Source organism: Chionomys nivalis, chromosome 8, assembly GCF_950005125.1.
Source record: "Chionomys nivalis chromosome 8, mChiNiv1.1, whole genome shotgun sequence".
NCBI classification, from domain to species: domain Eukaryota; kingdom Metazoa; phylum Chordata; class Mammalia; order Rodentia; family Cricetidae; genus Chionomys; species Chionomys nivalis.
This window is the reverse complement of record NC_080093.1, coordinates 20,261,008-20,280,074: the sequence shown is the minus strand read 5'-3', so window position 1 is coordinate 20,280,074 and position 19,067 is coordinate 20,261,008. Positions and strand designations below refer to the sequence as shown.

Genomic DNA, 19,067 nt, shown 5'->3' with positions numbered 1-19,067 from the left:
TCATGGCCCATGTTCTTAGGACAAGTCTTTGAAAGTTAAGGCTACATGAAAAGGACCCTTCCTCCCCACCCTGCCAAAGAGAAGGGATTATTTGACGAATGACCTGTATCCTCCATGTTTATATGAGGTAAGTTACAGTTTTTGGTAGAACTGTTAATTTATCAAGTTATTCTCAGGACCTGTTTACTAAAGGCTGGGGTTGAACTACTGTCTAACATCAATGAAAGTCGTCTACAATGACAGACTTATAAAAACATATTGCTAGTATTAATTTAGTAAAGAAAGTTCCCCTAGCTTTTGCAAGAAAGTAATATTTCAGATTAAACTAGTTCAGTTATTTGGTACACGGGGGGGATGGTAGCTCCCAAAAGGGATTTCAAAAATCACTGACAATGGATTCCTGAAAAAGTAATTGAAAACGAATATCTCCTGTCTTCTGCAAGTACGGCATGACATCGCTGCTCTGTACTTCAATCATAGTGCTATGGAGTGGGCTACACCTATCAATATGTTCAGTAACTGAGCAGGTTTTAAGGAAGAGGATTAGGATACTGCTCAGTATTTGCAAGTGGAAAAGACTGTGTGCATTAAATTTAGTGTCCAAATGATGAGCAGCAGAAAAGGGGAGAGAGAAAGGAGAAGAAATGAGCTGTGCACTTCTGAGGAGAGGAAAGCTCAGTGCGGTTGGGCTAGATGCTTCCTCTCCACTGTCCCTAGGTGGCGCTCTTCATCAACAACAGGTGAAGGTGGGGGCATGCATGGAGAAAGGTCCAGAAGGGTGGACCACTGGCTCCTACAAGCAGAATGTTGGAAGCTGGGCACTCCTAACTCAGAAGATAACCTGAACGTTCAAGTTCAGTATCTTTAAGCCAAACCAGCAACTCCAAAGCATAGCCTGACTTCCCGTTGTCTTCTTCATGAAAAATACACAGCATGAAATTTAACATTTTACTGAACTACAAAATCAGTTTCTCTCTGCAAACAAAGTGATCATCCAAGACCAAAGCCAATGGTTAGAGTCTTGTCCACATGTCTAATGTTTGTTTCATTTTTCTATGCTCCACTCTTCCACCTATAAATTCCTTTTACAGTTCTCATTGGGAAGTCAAAGTGACTACAGGTTAAAAGTCCATCACCCTGAGTGGACGGATGAGCTCGGATTACCCTCATGCTCAAAACTCATCTGGGCGCAGGACTAAGCAACTCCCTCCCTAAGGGCCAGACTCAATTTGCACTGCCAAGTCAGAAATACCTCAGGGAAGCCGCCAAACACTAAATTTTCTAGAATTCTACCCTCCATTCCAAATCCTGGAAAATGTTAGCACAACTCAGAGAAACCATTCCCTAGAAGCTGCCTTTCACTGGGCTGGATTGGAGTTGTACCTACAAAGAGAAGCACTTTGAGGGGGCGGGGGCTGCTCAGACACATGTCTCCTGCACATGCTTCAGAAACATGATTTGAAGCACTGCAACGCTGGCCTTCTCGGTGACACATTCCCATGCCTGTCTTCAGTGTACCTTAAAGATTGCTTCAAGTAGTGACTGGATGGCAGAAAAAATGCCACCCACCAGCTGACATCTGTTGGGTGTGGCAGAGGGATGGTCCTAGACAAGCGGTGCCTCGGTCATGCTTTCTGGATGTTCTAGGAAGTATATCCCGGAGCTCACTGTCCTTTCTGGTGGGAAAGCCTACAGGCTGCTGTAAGATAAGACTACCCGACTACTGCCGACTGTCATGGCTGCTCCCACTCCTCAAGCCCTCACGCAGACCTGACTGCAGCAGCGACTGTGCATCAACAGCATTATCTCACAAGGAGTATAACCACGGGAGCTATCACACTTACCGGTTTCCCAAACTCCAATTCCGAAAAGAATTTATACCAAGGTTCATTCTTTAAATCTATCTCTTCTGGGCTTATATCCCGACTCTATAAGGGTTGGTGACAGGGAAATGGAAGAAAGAGAAGGATAACATTATGCAAAAGATTACATAGGAACAGGCCAGTAGAGATGCAGCGACTCTGGGTGACACAGCACCTGCTTCTGGCAGGGACCGTCCGGTTTTACCGACACCAGCAAAAATCAGGGCACTGAAACTGGAGGGAGAGGATGTGTTTATAAAAACAGGGACACTGAGGTTGGGAGCAGTGAGGGTTTTGTTTTCAGTCCTGCAGCAGAGGCAGAAGGACTGGAGCTGGAGGACTCGGCACCACACTGCGACTCTTCACCACAAAACAATACGGGCAGAACGCTATTCCCCAGTCATTTCGGCACTGGAGAAAAGATGGCCCTTATTTCCTCTTGTAGAGATACATTAGCTGCGAGCATATAAACTGGTGAGCGCACACCAAACATTCAGCGTCTACGTCAGAGTAAAACAAACGGTTTTTAGGGGATGGGACGGTTTTAGTACTTATTTGCAAGGCTGCTTTGAGGTTTTCCAAAATAAATGCGAATAATGACACTTTAGAAAAGCCAGTTGGTTAACACTGCATCTTTAATGGCACACGAACAGGTGAGATGCCATGTGTCACACACGGCAAAGTGAAAAGTGATGTAAGTCAAAACAGAGGACACAAGTAAAAAGCATCTTAAACAAGCATCCGTGGGGAATGAGCACAGACAGGATATACTCTGTGTTCTAACAAATAAATGTTAAAGGACCGAGAAAAAAAAAATTAAGTGACAGGAAAGCTGGACAAGACAGAGAACAGAACGGGGGAGAAACTTCAGGGCTATATGCGTTCCAAAGTTAGATTCCTCGCTTCGCATGACACTAAGAAGTATCACATAGATCGATAATTTGATTCTATGGTTTAATATTTCATCAAATAGGTATTAAAGTTCTGGCACTTCATCTAGGGAATGTCAACTGCTTATTGAAAACACTAACGATGGATGATTAGAAATCACATCAAGTTTTCCAATAAAAGGAGGTTACTCATATGAGGCAGACGTGTTTGATGGTGAACATTTGCTTAAGCTCTTACGTTCTTAATAACTCTGAAAGTGACAAAAGGCTGAGATGCGCTTTTTCTATAACAATCTGAAATACAAAAATGCACATGGTTTCTGAAGTGGTTGAAGATGTCACACAAGAAACTGGGCTGCCTCCTGGCCACAATGCCGATGGCACGGGAAAACATGCTGCCAGCCCCACCTACAGGTCTTCAGTGCTACCGCTCTCCAGGGTGGTCCTCCCTGGCTGCACTGATGCCTCTAGATAACCCTTGGCTGCTTGCAGAGAAGTCTGGAAGCTATCTTAGTGACTTCTACCAAGTGCTTCTTCCAAAAGCCTGGGAAACATCTACACCATTCGTTTATTCTTACTGTTACAGGTGGAAGACATGGGCACCTGTCAGAGACTTTCTTTAACTGAAATGTAATTTGAAACTAGAGGGGAATCTATGCTGAACTCCACCCTCTTGCATCTAGATCAGTTTCCTCTACAGTTTCCATCTTGAAGGAGAAGACCTGCCCATCCAGACAATAATAGTTCCTGATGTGTGTGGCCACATGTATGTACAGGTGTGTTTACATAGCTCTGCACATGTATGTAGACATCAGAGGATAACTTTAGGTGCTGTTCCTTTGGGGCCGGTTACTCTGTTTTCTGAACCAGGGACTCATTGGCTTAGGGCTTGCCAATCAGGCAAGGCTGGCTCGCCACTAAGTCCTGAGAGATCTGCCTGGGCTCCGCCTCTCCAGTGCTGGGACTGTAAGCACAAGCAACCAAGCCTGGCGTTTTTACTCTTTTCCTGGGAACTGAACTCGGGTCTCTAGCACTTTACCCACTGAGCCATCTCCCCGGCACAGTCTGCCTTTATTTGGTGAAACGAAGCACAATGCCCACAAAGATCAAACCACTAGAGAATGATGGCTTAACTATGGGGACATTCTACAACCTAGAATGATGGATTTTCATGAAACCTACTTCATATTTGTTATTTTTACAAAGACTATTTATAAACCATTCCCTGGGAATAGGTTAGGATTTTCTTTTTTTTTTATAAAATGTACTAACATACCAACCCTTTTGGGAAACTGCCTAAGAGTAGTTACGATATTTACAGCCCTGAAAGAATTAACTAATTTTATTCTTGAATGCTACCTGCAGAATAGTTGACTGCTCAGTAAAAACAGGTTATATTAAATAACTTGGGTCCAAAGCCTCAAGTTGCCCAGACATAAAGGTAAGTACTGCCAATAGCACGCATGCCCGCATTCGTCTGCCGGGTATAAATGGGCAGTGCATCCAATCAAGGAACAGACTAACAGGGAACATCCTTCTGGAAGCAGAGGAGCCCTGTTCCCATACCCACGGCACTTCCACAATGCCGGGCTCTGGTCTTCCCTGCTGTGATCTGCTCTTTTTCCAGATTGATAAAATCCATGGAAAGAGCAAGTAGCTTGCCAGGAAAATGTCATCTCCTCAAAGACAATGTTGTTGCTTGAACAGGAGCCAAAGACCGGCTTCAGATTTCAATTAGTAAATGATGTGAACATGGGGTGTTCACTTCCATCATGTTTTACAGTTTTGGTGGCTCTTGGACCCCCATTACCCATGTTGGCCCCATCGCCTGGCACACCATCAGATTGGAGGGCCAGATCATATTTCTGTTCACAAAGGAAAACCTTGAGATTCAAGAAGGTTAACTGTCTTGCCTGAAGGCATACAGCCAAGTCAGGACTGGAACCCGGAGCTCAGATCTTCGAGGGCTGATCCAGCCAGCACCGCAAACTACACTCATCCCCTTCATGAGGGTGCACATGGCACGAAACTCAAGCAGGGCTAGTAACTAGCCTGAAATGCCAGGGAAGGAGCTCAAGTGACAGCTGAGTCAGGAGGAGGCAGGGCTGGGCAAATCCCCTTGTTCACACTTCCATGTTCATTCTGTACCTGCCATGACTATCTCACTGTCCTTGCTGCCACACACCTACGTAACAGGAACTCCAAAATCTATCCCAAAGCTAGGCACGAAAAAGTTATTTCTTTCTATATTTAGTTAAATAAAGCTCATGTCCTATAGGAGATTTCAGGGGGAAAAGTATAAAGGAGTAAAGCAGGGACAAACCAATATAGCTCTAAGCCCAAGGCCACGGAGAAAAGGTTGACTTATACTTTGGTAGTGAGGCAGGAAGTATTTAGACCTTTGTGAATATGTTAAACAGGTGAACAGGTCATCAAGGCTGCAAGTCACCCGGGGACTCAGAAGGTAACAATGTTTCATGGGTCTGGGGTAGTGTGAGCATGCTCCAAGGCAAGGGGTGCTCCCACAGCCCATTAACATTCTTCCTGATAGTGACAGTTGGCTGTGCCTGGGCCTCTTCCTTGAACTGGCAGAATTATATAGCTATGAGCAACTCAAACGGAAAAAAAAAAGTGTTTTTTTTTCTGTCTTCATGAAGAGACAAAGCAAACTAAAATAAAATCTAACTTAGATTCTGCATCCATCACCAGTTTACACATTTAATGGTTAATAAAATGATTCTTTAGTTCTCTTCAAAAAGTATATGAATGAGGGTGCCGCTCAAATCCTAGTCAGCCAGTATTCATACTAAAAGTCACATAGAAATTCACACAGCAGCTTTTCTGTTCACATGATAAAAATAGCAGGATTAAAAAAGATCAAGTATAATGGACCAATTCAACCACTGTCAAAAAATTAAGATTCAACTGAAATTCCTCTCTAAAAACAACTTCTCTTTGGAAGGACAGAGCTAACTGGGGTAAAGGGCACTGAACTGAACTGTTGGGCAGGTGCCCACATAGTGCTATGTGGGCCTCAGGCCTGGAACATTGCAGAGGGGCACCTGCACTGAAACACAGATGGTGTTTTGCTGTCCTGGTGGACAGTCTCCATCACTCCCATGGGTCCTCCATGGGGGCATTGTGGGGCACTTCCCAGCATCTGTAAACATAATGCCAGTGAGCCCAAGCACTGTGGTACCAAAGAGGAAAACAAAACAATGTTTTTGCCTAGTTCTGAATAGAGGTACAATTACTAAGACCAAGGGATGGAAAGGAAAAAAAAGACAAAATTAGGAAAAAGGGTGTGCCTTCAGTAAAAGCAAGGACAATCTATAAATGGCCACTGTCTCCAGAATCCCTGAAGTCACTTGACTGTATTAATGCACAATGGAAGCCAGCAGGTTTATTACTAAAGAGTGTGGCTTTTTTTCCCAGCAACCCCTGGGTTGAAGGTTGCCATGTGCATTTATTTCCTGCAGGTCGAGAGCCCCCAATGAAGCAAAAACCTAGAAGGAATTCATTCGGCTTGTCTCTTAACTTTCTGCTTAAAATACCCATGGTGCCCAGCAAACACTGAAGAATGACAACTCTGGAAGCATTTCTGTGAACCGATGACCTTTTCCCTAATTAAAATTACTCCAGCACGTATAAAGACGTCACATTTTCATTTCAGTAAAAGTCAAATCAATTTAAAAACATGTAGAACAGTGGGGCTAACAGCTCTTAATGAAATCTACATCCAGTGTAACCCTTCCATCCTGCGTCCAGCCAGAGGGCCGCAACGCTGACACAGCTCTGGACAATCTCTTTAACCATTTATCGAAATCTAAACAAGCTTTTTCTAATGGAGGGTGAATGAAAGGAAGCATGATTGGCAGATATGGAACTAATCAATTTGTAAAGCCTTCCTGTTTCACAGAAGTGACTACATTTCCACGTTGGCCCGGAATTTCCACACCATTTTCCCACTCAGTTTTCTAGAGATGTAAATTTGTTTAAGGGACAATAAGGCAAACTGATTTCATAAGTGAGTTCTCAGTCATGTGCCAATCAAAGACAGAAGACCTAAAACATAAATTCTAGCAGCCCAGGGCTTTGCCCCAAGCTACAACATTCTATTGCTTATTTATCTTGGAATGATTTTAATGCTAGTCTGGTCATTTCTGTAAATTCTATCCATTTCAAACCAAAGGTGCCTACAAAAAAGAAAAACCTTTAATCAATAAGCCTGAAAAAGTGATAGATTTTTTTTCCTAAACAAAACAAAAAACCAGAAGATCAATCTTTGTTAGTAGAAATTAAAATGAGTTAAAAACCATAAACCATGCACAATTGGAACAACAGAGCCACAAAAACAAAACGGAACAAAATAAAATAAAACAAAAAACCAGTTGCTCAAAAGCAGACTTGGGACTCATTTTCATCAAGACCTGAAAAATGCAGAGGGTGAGAATACTTCAGTTTTCTTCATTGTTCTAAACAAAACACGCCTATCTCAAGTGGGGAAGAATATGGTCCAACTACGCACTACACCCAATCTAGACCACGTGGGCAGAGGGAAACAAAAGGGCTTTCATATGCACATTACCATCTTCTCATTGGTCAGAACAGAAGACTTGCCCGGCTGATATTCGTAAATGCTTTTGGGCTCTGCTCGGTATTTTCTTGTATCCACTTTCTTATCTGGGGGTTCCCAGTCGTTTCTGTAGAAAGAAAAATCCTATTTTCATGAAAGCGGCACCAGCTTCCCACACAGCCTGGTTGATGGTAGTCTTAAAGAATTTTTATATCCAAGGTATAAAACTGGAATCAAGGGCTAGCAATTTAGGTGTACTGTTTGCTTCTCCAAACAACCCAATTCAATCTCCAATTTGGCTTTACAGGGGGCATAGAGATACCCTGTACCTAAAACCTGGCACCAGTAGGTGGAGAGAGGAAGGGAGAGAAAGAAGGGAGGAAAACGAAGCACGGCTTGTCCTGGAAAAACTTTCTCCTTGCTCTGGCCTTACGGTTTTAACATTCCCCAAACACTCGAACTCCCACACAATTTATGCAAAGCATAAATGCAAGTCCTCAAGTTGCCAGACTGCGGTTCAAACCGTCGTCACCCAGATATTCACAGTACTTTACAAACTCCTGAAGCTTTAGTTTATCTAACTGGAAGATAGCGACCACTGTGTGCCAGGTCTACAGCTGCCCGAGGCAAACACCAGCTGTGTGCTCGGAGTTCTTTCCTAGGCTGCATCTCAACCTACTACACACTAACTTCAGCGTGGGTCAAAATTTGGGGGTTCTTTTTATTAATTTTAATCTGTCTAGGTGTTGGCTAATTTTATGTCAACTAGACACAAGATAGAGGGAACCTCAGTTTAGAAAATGCCTCCATAAGATCCAGCTGTAGGGCATTTTCTTAATTAACAATTGATGGAGGAGGGCCAGCCCTTTGTGGGTAGTGCCATCCCTGGGCTGGTGGTCCTGGGTTCTATAAGAAAGCAGGCTGAGCAAGCCAGCATTCTCCGTGGCATCTGCATCAGCTCCTGCCTCCAGGTTCCTGCTCTGCGTGACTTCCTGTCCTGCTTCTGATGATGAACTGCTAGTGAAATAAACCCTTTCCTCCCACAAGCCTTTTGGTCATGGTGTTTGACCTCAGCAACTGCAGCCCTAACTAAGACTCTGTAAGTGTGGTGTGCATGCATTCATGCGCCATGCCATGGTGCACATGTGTAAGTTGAAGGACAGCTCTGTGGAGCAAGTTCTCTTTCCTCCCATCTTTATGTGGTTTCCAGGTTGGTGTCAGGTCAAGCGTTGGTGTCAGGCATCTTTACCTGTTGAGCCTCTTGTCAGCCTTGGTCCCAATTTTTAGTCTGACATGCAGAGATGGGTTGCAAAGGATACGCGAATCTTTGGAAATCGTCTACCAACTTTTATGCAGGAACATTACTGCACTTTGCACTCTGGTTATATTTTGCTTTTCATGAATGGTTGGACAATGATTTGTGTATTCTTCTGCAAAGTCTAATTCAATATGCACAGAACGTACCCAGTAGGTGCTTAAAAAATATACTTATAAAGAATTTCTGAGTATATCCAGTCTTTCTTTTATATTCATTATCAGATTCATCAGGTAGATGTGTCAGGTACATGTGGGCTTTTAAAACAGCCATTCACTTGCCTGTAGAGCTAGGGAGGCATGAATCGAGGTGTGAATTTAAGAATAGTAAGTTTCATCTGCACAGAACTTTTAGTTTGTGGAAGTTGGCAAAAATCGAGGTCAGAGGATACATGGGACGCCTATCCAGTTGACAAGAGATGATTACTCCATAGGACATCTGTCTCAATAATACATGTTATATTAGTAAGTAGACATGACAGAATATAGCTGTGTTTAGTATTACAGTCTTTATTGTGAATATGTAAATGATGGTTCCAATTTAAGATTTTTCTTATAATAAGTAGAGCCTGGTGGTGCACGCCTGTAATCTCAGCTACTTATAGACTAAGGTAGGAGGGTTGACAGTTCAAGCCCTGCTTGGGCTACAGGGCTCACCCAAGGACAGCATGAACAACTTACCGAGATGCTGTCTTAAAATAAACTGAAAAAAAAGGGCTGCCCAGCTTTGTGGCAGAGTACTTGCCTAGCATTCAGGAAGGTGCTGGGTTCAATACCTAATACTGAAAACTTTTTTCTTGACTAGATAAAAGCTTATAATAATTATAGTCAATAGCAATTATGCTCACACTATGAGCCAGGCCCAAATTGCAAGGCCAAGTGCAGTGCAATCGCTTATTTTATCCTTGCAACACTCTCATGGAGAAGTCATGCGATTTTTATTCTTATTCCACAGATGAGGGTATGGACTGACAGGTTACAGCGCAGGGATTCAGTTTCTTGTTCCTAACAAAAGCTCCTGGGATGCAGATACTGGGGAGGCATGGATGAGCATCCAAGGGACCACTTACCTCTCTGGGCTGGACTTCAGTGAAGACGAGCGGGCTGGGAGGGGTAGTGTGGCTGACCTCTTCACTACTTTCTCCCCGTCAATGTAGTTCATCTCACTTTTTGAGCGAGGCACAGAAAGGGGAGACTTTGCTGGAGAGAAAGTACACACAAAATACTTCAGACTCAAATGAAAACTGAACCTGAAGATGTCTCTTTCACCATCCTCCCGCCTCCCCACAAGAGGGGCTTCACTTACTGTCTTCAGAAAAGGAATATCGAGGAGAGTGCAGATCAGAATCATCATCTAGTGAACAAAAAGGAGAAAGTCAGGCAGGACAGACTCAAGTGAGAGATCCAGGGTGCACACCATGCCCCCTTCCACAGTCCTGCACGACATCCAGCCACACCAGGAACCCAGAGGGGAAGGGACTCAAGCCTGGGGCTACATCATATAGACTACACTGCAGAGCAGTGAGGCTTGCAGGAGTCCTTCAGATCCAACACAGCCCAGCAGAAACTGGTTTCAGACACCAGGAGATGTACGGAGATAAGACTCCTCACAAGGAGAAGGTCCCCCACCAAAGCTGGAATGCAGGGCTCTCCATCTATCAGAGTGGGAAGTGGGGGCTGAGAAGGATCCAGTCAATGCTCAGTCTCGGGTCTTGCCTGTTGAATGCCATGGCCTCTTTCTAAGCTCATGGCTACTACTGGATAAGGAAAAGAGGTCCAAAGAACGTGGTTACTAGCTTCCTATTGTGGCTTTGACGGGTTCTGTATGCTCTTCAGACAACACAACCGGTAAAGAGGCCCTACAGCTATGAAAAGAGTTCAAGAAAACCCAGATCATAATCTGTTTTGATTACACCTCAGCTTTGCTCAGTGAGCAGATCTTTCAGGATCTAACACTACCACGGCTGATGTGAGGCTGCTCCATGAAGGTACTGCTTGGGATGACGCTCTGTGAAGGTACCACTCAGGGTGATGCTCTGTGAAGGTACCACTCAGGGTGATGCTCTGTGAAGGTACCACTCAGAGTGATGCTCTGTGAAGGTACCACTCAGGGTGATGCTCTGTGAAGGTACCACTCAGAGTGATGCTCTGTGAAGGTACCACTCAGGGTGATGCTCTGTGAAGGTACCACTCAGAGTGATGCTCTGTGAAGGTACCACTCAGGTGATGCTCTGTGAAGGTACTAATCAGGTGTTGTTCTGTGAAGGTATCACTCAGAGTGATGCTCTGTGAAGGTACCACTCAGGTGATGCTCTGTGAAGGTACTAATCAGGTGTTGTTCTGTGAAGGTACCACTCAGGTGATGCTCTCTGAAAGTACTGCTTGGGATGAGCATCTAAACTGAGTCTGCAACAAGTCAAATTCACATGAATTTCTGTGGTGTGTGATGGGTTCTATAGGTGTGTGACCAAGAAAAGATCTGAACCCCTCAAGGGAAGGAGTGCATTTATTAAAGTAGAAATCAGATCACAGGCCCATTTACAGGAACAGATCTGTCCCAAGTACAAGCTATGACATCCATGATAATCCTTCCTAAACATTTCTTCTCCAGAGTGCCGGAGAGTCCAATACCTTGCTCATCTGAATTCATGGTACTTGCATCTAGAATAAATACCCAGTTTCATTCACTAAGATCCATAACACTCTTCCAGCAAAGCACATGACCTAAGCAACAAAGTCAAGTCAAGAGATTTGAAATGCTGTATTAATGACAGTATTAATTAAGCCCCTGTTTCTAGACAAATTAAGTATCAGAGCAAAAAAGGTCAGAATGTTCTATCAAATGTAAACAAAGCAAACATTACTATTATGTTGAGTACAGCAGCATTCAAAAACAGCTTCTACCTTCTGGCCCTTCCCTTCTCCCCACTATTGTCTGTCCCAGGTGTCCCTCAGCCAAAACAACAGATAGGAATCCAGCACCAGGGTACTCGTCCTTCTTCCAGCTCCCCTTGCCTTTAAAAGAACTAGTCAACACCAAGGTTTGACAGGGACTACGATTCTTTACCAACACAGCCAAGCCTTTCTTCTTTAGGGTGGGATGGGGAGGGCCTTACTATGATGCTCAGGCTGACTTCTAATGTACAGTCTTCCTGCCTCAGTCTTCTGCGTGCTAGGACTACAGGCCCACATCACGACAACCCACTATCCTTTCATTATTATAAACTGAGTATTGTTAAGTTTATTTATGTTAACTTCCAAAAATACGGTAGTGGAAGGATGAAATGGAATCAGAAATGTATTTTTGGAAAAAGTATTCTGAAGAATTTTGTGTTACTAGCTTTTCGTTTGTTTGTTTTAGAATTTTGTTTTGTTTTTTTAAGGAACTTGATGTATTTATAAAGCACTACGGTATCAAAGGACACCAAAACTCAGCTTTAGCTAAGGGCACTTGGCCTGCCCCAACCCAAGTTAACTTCGAAAACAAAACACTGCTTTAAACCAAGCCTAATATTTTAGCTGAAGACCCTAAACCTCTTTAAATCATGGAAAATGGCAGCTTTGCAGCAGGTGGTGGAAAGTCCAGTTCTAACTATCACATGGCTACTAAAGCTCGAACAAAGTATGAGCGCAGGGACGGCATTAAATAGGTTTTAACGTGAAGATTAATGTTAAGATTTTTCAACACTGTTTCCCTTAGACATTTCTAATGTCAAGTTTTAGAAGGCAGTGAGAAATAGTTTTTATGTGATGGGGAAGAAAACAGCTCAAGGAGCCCGACTTAGGTAAGTTAAAATGCAGAGGAAAGCAAGAAGGGGAGGGGACAGGGCAAGGGCAGAAACTGAGTGGCTGATTCACTCTCCCCCCTCCTCCTCTCGCCCTCTCTCTCCCATCCTTGCTTCTTCTCCCTCTGAGTCAGAGTCTCACCGGAACCATATAGACCAGGATGGCCTTGAACTCACAGAGACCAATCTACTTCTGCTTCTCAAGTGCTGAGACTAAAGGTGTGTCATCACAAGAGGCTGTGACTGATAATCTTAATGTTATGACTGGGTACAGATGGAAAATGGAGTCTCATCCACCCTAAGCTACACATGGCCAGGATGTCGCTGTGAGTGAGCTGTTCATTCCCACAGTGGCCACAGGACTCTAGCATGGACATAGGTTTGGGGACTGTATGAAAACACCCCGATGTCAAACGGGTTAATCTGACAACTTCAACAATTATGACAAGGTCCACAATTATTTTCGTTATCTCTTTCATAAATCTAATAAAAGCAAATTTTACTTCATTTTATGAATTAAAATAGCAATAAAATCTCCCATTAATAATAGCAAAAACTAGTTATAGCACTCATTTTATAAACAAGGAGATCAGGGTCCAAGAAGGCAAGAAAAGTTGCCCTTAGTGACTCAGTAAGAAAGAGACACAAGAAGGAGAGTCAGGATCTTGCTGAGGTTACTTCAGTCCTGGAGTGGCTGTTAACTCCATTTTTTTTTTTTTTTAAAAAAAAAAAATCTGGAAGAAGCAATGAAAGGTGTTGTCCTAAAACTGAAGGGTATTAAATGCCAAGCCATCTCCAGCCTTGAAGCCTTTGCTCTACTTTTCCCAACACCCACCAGGAGATGCTTAGGCAGGAGATGCTTAGGCAAGGCTTCAGAATAACTCTGCCGCACTCACTTTGCCTTCTATTGGTCTCCAGGGATAATATAACATTGCTACATCCTGCACTTGCTGTTGTCTGGAACTTTCTCCTGGTAAGCATGTCCACAATGAGGAAGCTGGGTTAGCTAGAATAACCAAGGACTGGAAAGCTGAGTGCAAGGCTATCCTTTGACCCATCCTGCTAGAACTAGCCAAACAGAGTAATATACATGTGCACTGTTTAACCATAAGTACACAAAGAAAAACCTCTCAAGTCTTTTATGAACTAGCGACACAAGAGTGTGCTGTCACAGCCCCCAAGGTTCTTGACAACAATGCCAGGGGATTCAGCTGAGCTGGGATCTTGTGATTCTTGCTTGTGATGGAACTATATGCTATCTTTGCCCCTTGGAACAAACACCAAGCAACTGACATCAAACCTTGGCACCAACACTCAGTACTTCCCAAGTCAACCATTCCAGGAAGCTTGAACATCACGCAGCACACACAGGGTGAACTTTGGTGCCTTGAAGGCCCCTGATGGGCTCTGGTGTTGACACACAACAGTTCTCCCCGGCCTTTGGCAGCCTGGCCTTAGTGGCACAATAGTTAGTCCCAGAGCTGCCAGGAGCCGCATAATTGCCTTTTCAAACACAACAACAACGTTACATGAATTTCTAAAAGCTTTCCTTCAGGGTTGATTTTGTAGTTGCTGTTTAGAATTTATAGAATTCTGAAAGTCAACTGGAGAGATTGCTGGACCAAACCATTTAAAGCGCTACATAAGTGACAAAATGGGATGCTTAGTCAAAAGCATTCACAGAACCACAAACTGTGCCATTAAATCTCCAGTTAGTGCTTCATAGGTCTTTAAATCTAAAATTATTTTTGTGATGATAACGGCTCACTTTAACACGATCTTATTCCGTCATTCAACATAATTCCTTCTGAGGCTTTACTCCCTGTGCTTAGCAAGAACAAGGATACAAGATGGAAACAGAAAACACCCCACAGAAAACAACCAAGGAAAAGGAGACAGAGTCTGGGGAGGCAAAGAAAAGGCAAGCAAAGGGGGACAAAGAAGGCAAGTATAGGGGGCTTGTGTGGAAAGTCACAGATTACATATGTTCTGGTTAAAGACTATCATATATAAGTCACAGATTACGTATGTTCTGGTTAAAGACTGTCACATATTAAGTAACAGATTACGTATGTTCTGGTTAAAGATTGCCATATATTAAGTCACAGATTACATATGTTCTGGGTAAAGACTGTCATATATTAAGTCACAGATTACGTTATGTTCTGGTTAAAGACTGCCATATATTAAGAGATGGAAAACAAAGGCCACAAGAGAGTGGAGAGAAGCTACAGAAGACACACTCCTAAGAAAGAGAATTCTGAGAAGTTATTTGAAAATGGAACAAACTGAGGGGGACAGCCTGGAGGGATTTATGGGCTAATGGGACCCAGAGTCTGGAGGGACCCACGGGCTAGAGAAGGCTCACCATTCCCATCTTCATCCGGCCTTCTGGGTCCCGAGGTGGGAAGGGGATGTCCGCTTCAGTTCTTAACTATGCTGCAGACCAAAGACTTTTGCACATGCTGGGCGGGGAACTTCTGGGCAGCTCACATAAGGAGAACAAAGGTGACTGCCACAAGCCGCCTGGCCCCTCCCCAGGGCAGGACTAGCAAAAGTTTGGGGCAGGAGGCACAAGTCAGCCAAACATCTTCACAACAGAACAACTTCACTCAAACTAGAGAAAAACGAGGCTATTCATAGAAATCCTGCACAGCTAGGAGAGTTATTTTCACTGAACTCTCCGTGCCTGAGAAAACTGCCTCCTGCAAGCTTTGCCTGAGGGAAAGCTGGAGCAGGAAGGAGGGGGAACACAGACGAACCCCTGTGACACCACAACCCAGAAAAGTGGCGCCATGAGTCACAGCAACAGAGATGGCAGTCCCAACCTCCAATGGGAAGCAGTGCTAGGGGGAGTCACAGACCAGGAGGAAAGCTGCTCTCTGACCTCACCCCAGTGTGGTTCAATGGGTCCTCATAGGTCATAGGTCACGAGGTAGCCTATCAGCTCCTTGGCTTTGCTGTAGATTTGGGACACTGTGTAAAAATATCTTGTTTTCTTGACATCGAATGTGCCAAGTCAGCTGTCCTTACAAGGCCAGAGTTCTGAATCTCCAGTCCTATATTCAAACTTTCTTAAAAATATATATATATTTATTTGTTTGTTTATTTATTATGTATACAGTGTTCTACCTGCATGTATGTCTGTACGCCAGTAGAGGGCACCAAATCTCATTACAGATGGTTGTGAGCCACCTTTTGGTTGCTGGGAATTGAATTCAGGACCTCTAGAAGAGCAGTCAGTGCTCTTAACCTCTAAGTCACTCTCCAGCACCCTCAAACTTTCAAACTTTCAAATTAGCATGTTGGTCCTTTGGTGCAAGGAGTGAGGGGAGTTTTGAGGAAGAAATCTTGACATTTCAGTGGGTCTGTTGTGCATGGTCTCTGATGTAGGAGTTCCTTCTGTTTGTGTGTTGCTTTCATTGGAGAATGAATAAAGAAACTGCCTTGGCCTAGTTGATAGGACGGAACTTAGGTAGGCAGAGGAGACAGAACTGAATTCTAGGAGAAAGAAGGGCAGACTGAGAGATGCCATAGATCTCCTGCCTGAGATAGATGCTGGTTAGAATCTTGCCCGTAAGCCACAGTCACGTGGTGATACACAGATTAATAGAAATGGGTTAAATTAAGATGTAAGAATTAGCCAATAAGAAATTAGAGCTAATGGGCCAGGCAGTGTTTAAATGAATGCAGTTTCTGTGTGATTATTTTGGGTGTAAGCTAGCCAGGCAGCCGGGAAAAACAAGCGGGCCCTCTTTCCTTGCAACAGGTCTCATTGCTTGGGGAGCTTTCCTAACTGCATGTTCCCACACAGATCCCAAGAGACACTAGCTCAGCAGCCCAAGACAGGATTGACTCAAGAGAAGCTGCCATGAGTTATCAAAGAGCTCTTGGCAAGGAGGGGGCAATCAAATGCACAGAGTCTATCAGGAGGGGAGGATCAGCAGAGCAAAGTCCCATGTTCAGAGTTCCCCAGACTCAACCATGGTTGAATCCCGACTCAACCACGTCCTGTGTGACTTTGCACATACTACCTAACCTCCCCAAGCTTCTTCAGGCTCGTCTCGTGGGCTGCTAGGAAGATGAAAATAAGGTTGACAGTAGTGACGTGCTCCACACACAGCCTCACAGTGGACACCAAAGTCTCTAAATCTGTGGCTGAGTGTGCAGAGCTGTGAAAAATTTGGAATCAGTAAAAAGTTTTAAAATATGGAATGATTGAAAATGGATTCAAACTCAAAGAAAAAAAATTCAAGGCATTTCTGTCTCCTCTCAAGTATCAGGCAGGTCCACTGCGTCCTTGCTTCTGAGCATACATGTATACTGTGTACTGCCCACAGCATCACAAACACAACCCCAAGGTTAACTGAAACACTCTAGCTCAGTGTTTTGACTGTACAGAGAAAGAAAGATTTCTAGTTTGGGTTTTTTTTTTTTTTTTTTTTTTTTTTGGTTTTTCGAGACAGGGTCTGTGCAGCTTTGAAACCTGTCCTGGAACTCACTCTGTAGACTAGGCTGGCCTTGAACTCACAGAGATCCACGTAACTCTGCCTCCCAGGTGCTGGGATAAAAGGCGTGAGCCACCACCATCCAGCTTAGAATAAGTTTCTTTCTGGTTTACTGTCAGTAAATGTTTGATATGTATATACATGAAGCAGCACATACATTTCTCAGGTGCAGAAGGGCACAATGGAAATGTGGAAGCAGCTTTGGTGTTAGGAATAACAGTAAGAGCATGGCAGTCACCACACGCTGCTGTCCCTTAAAGAAAATTTGGGGGGGGGGGAAGGCTGCCTTTCAGAGGGAAGTAGAGAAGTGTGGGGTAGCACCGAGCTGTCTTAAGGATTATAGGATGCCCAGACTGCTCTTTGCAGTCTTACAGAGGACTATTTTTGTCAACACGTAAACTCATTAAGAAATGGCTGTCCCGTTTATCTTCCAGCATCTGCCTAGCAGTTTGCTTGCTCACTCAGGGAGAAGGAAGGTTTCTAAGCTGGGGCAAGCACATGCTCACAGGCCCCACTGCTCAGAACAATCAGCTCTGAGACACTTAGAAGTATCTGCTTTCTTAAAAACGACTACAATATTTAGACATACCAGCCCTCAGGCAGGCTTTCATAGGCTTCTTACAGATACTCCTACTTCCAAATTCTGAATTACAAGACAACAAAACAACAGTGGCATCCACCAGACTACTCCCCCCATGAGACCCAGAGCTCCAATTTCTAGGTTCTCTCTCGGCTGAACTCTCCCTTCCTTCCTCCCTCTCTCTTTCCCTCTCTTCCTCTTTAAGGGTCTAAGAAGCCCTGACTAGTCTGGAACTTACTATGTAGCCCAATACAGCATTGAATTCATAGTAATCCTCCCACCTCAGCCTCCTGAGCACTGGGATTATATGTATGCACCTCTACCGTCTCTCCTTCTCAGTTCATGTCAGCACCTATGGCAGAGGCTGCACTCGGGCTGATCTGTGGTCAATGTGCAGACAGAGCCCCAGAGCTGCCTGTGAGGGCGGCACCATGGACAGAACTAAGGTGGGCCTCTGGCACTCACGGACACATTGCTTATGATGCTCAGACAGGATAAAACCACAGATTCAGAAAGCCAGAAAACCTCCTGAACATTAAAAAAAATTAAGCCCAACAATTATTAAAATTCCTCACGTGCCTTTCACATTTGTAAAAAGCTTTTATCTAACTGAATATAATCAGCAATATGCTAGACATGTCATCTAGGCAGGGTGGGGGCGTGAGAGAATTTACCCTATTTTTAAAAGACCTCTTGGGGAAGACAACATCTTCAAAATTTGTGTTGAAGCCTAGTTATCTTCATTAGTATGGCTTCTTATGCTCAACTTAAATTTTTTAACCTTTTAATTTTTTAAGGCCATTTTTTTCTTTTTCTAAGTCTCTGAAAATATTGTGTGATACATAGACATACATAAACATACCCACTTCTAAAAATGTGTGGCAAGCTCTCTTGCCTTCTCTTACTGTTTATATCTCTAGGCAAAACAGCCCTACTTCCTCTTGTGCCAGATTTCGCATGTAACAGAAAGCAGACCCTGCTATCAGCCTATGTTGCAAGGTGCAGTGACCAATGACTTAAGAGCTTGATACTGGGCCATGAAATCCTGCCTTGAGATCACAGCCAAGACAAAGGAAGCCAGAGGCCCTGTCTAGGACAGGCTTTGGGCCATCTCCCAATCCCATGGGAGTAGCAGGGTTTTCTCCAAGCTACTTTCCCTCACCCAGCTTTTACAGCCTTCTTTGATACTGTTCTCCCCCACAAGGCACCCCCTCCCCCAGCATAAGAAGAATAACTCCAAGGCACAGGCATAGCTGTTCTCCATATCAGGTCATATTCCAATCCAGCTCTTGTATGAAATGCTTCCCAGTTTAGCCCAAATCTTCTTTTCAAGGATTATCATATCTCACCCAAACTGACACATAAGCCTACACACCTCTTCAGGAATTCCCAATCAAAGAGAGACACCCTGAGGACCCATGGCCAGAGGGGCCCAGTGATAATCGGGTGCATTGTGGGAAACTGGTAAGCTTCTATTGTTAATAGCTGTCAGGTCTCCCTCTTCAGCTTCCTGTAGTCACTGCCCAGCCATCAGAATACACTAAGTGACACC

General features: G+C 44.0%; 1 protein-coding gene across 41 annotated transcripts in view; it reads right to left on the bottom strand.

Moving 5' to 3' along the window:
* Sorbs1 (sorbin and SH3 domain containing 1) overlaps window positions 1-19,067 on the bottom strand; it is a 225,707-nt gene that overhangs the window by 52,692 nt on the left and 153,948 nt on the right. For 32 of the 41 annotated variants that reach the window (XM_057780030.1, XM_057780033.1, XM_057780040.1 and 29 more), the window contains 4 exons: window positions 9,949-9,996; window positions 9,713-9,842; window positions 7,341-7,455; window positions 1,845-1,928 (listed from right to left, as the gene is read on the bottom strand). In XM_057780030.1, the coding sequence (XP_057636013.1) occupies window positions 1,845-1,928; window positions 7,341-7,455; window positions 9,713-9,842; window positions 9,949-9,996 (377 nt within the window). The remainder of the gene's footprint in view (window positions 1-1,844; window positions 1,929-7,340; window positions 7,456-9,712; window positions 9,843-9,948; window positions 9,997-19,067) is intronic. The other 9 variants (XM_057780031.1, XM_057780042.1, XM_057780058.1 and 6 more) reach the window with 1 other exon arrangement.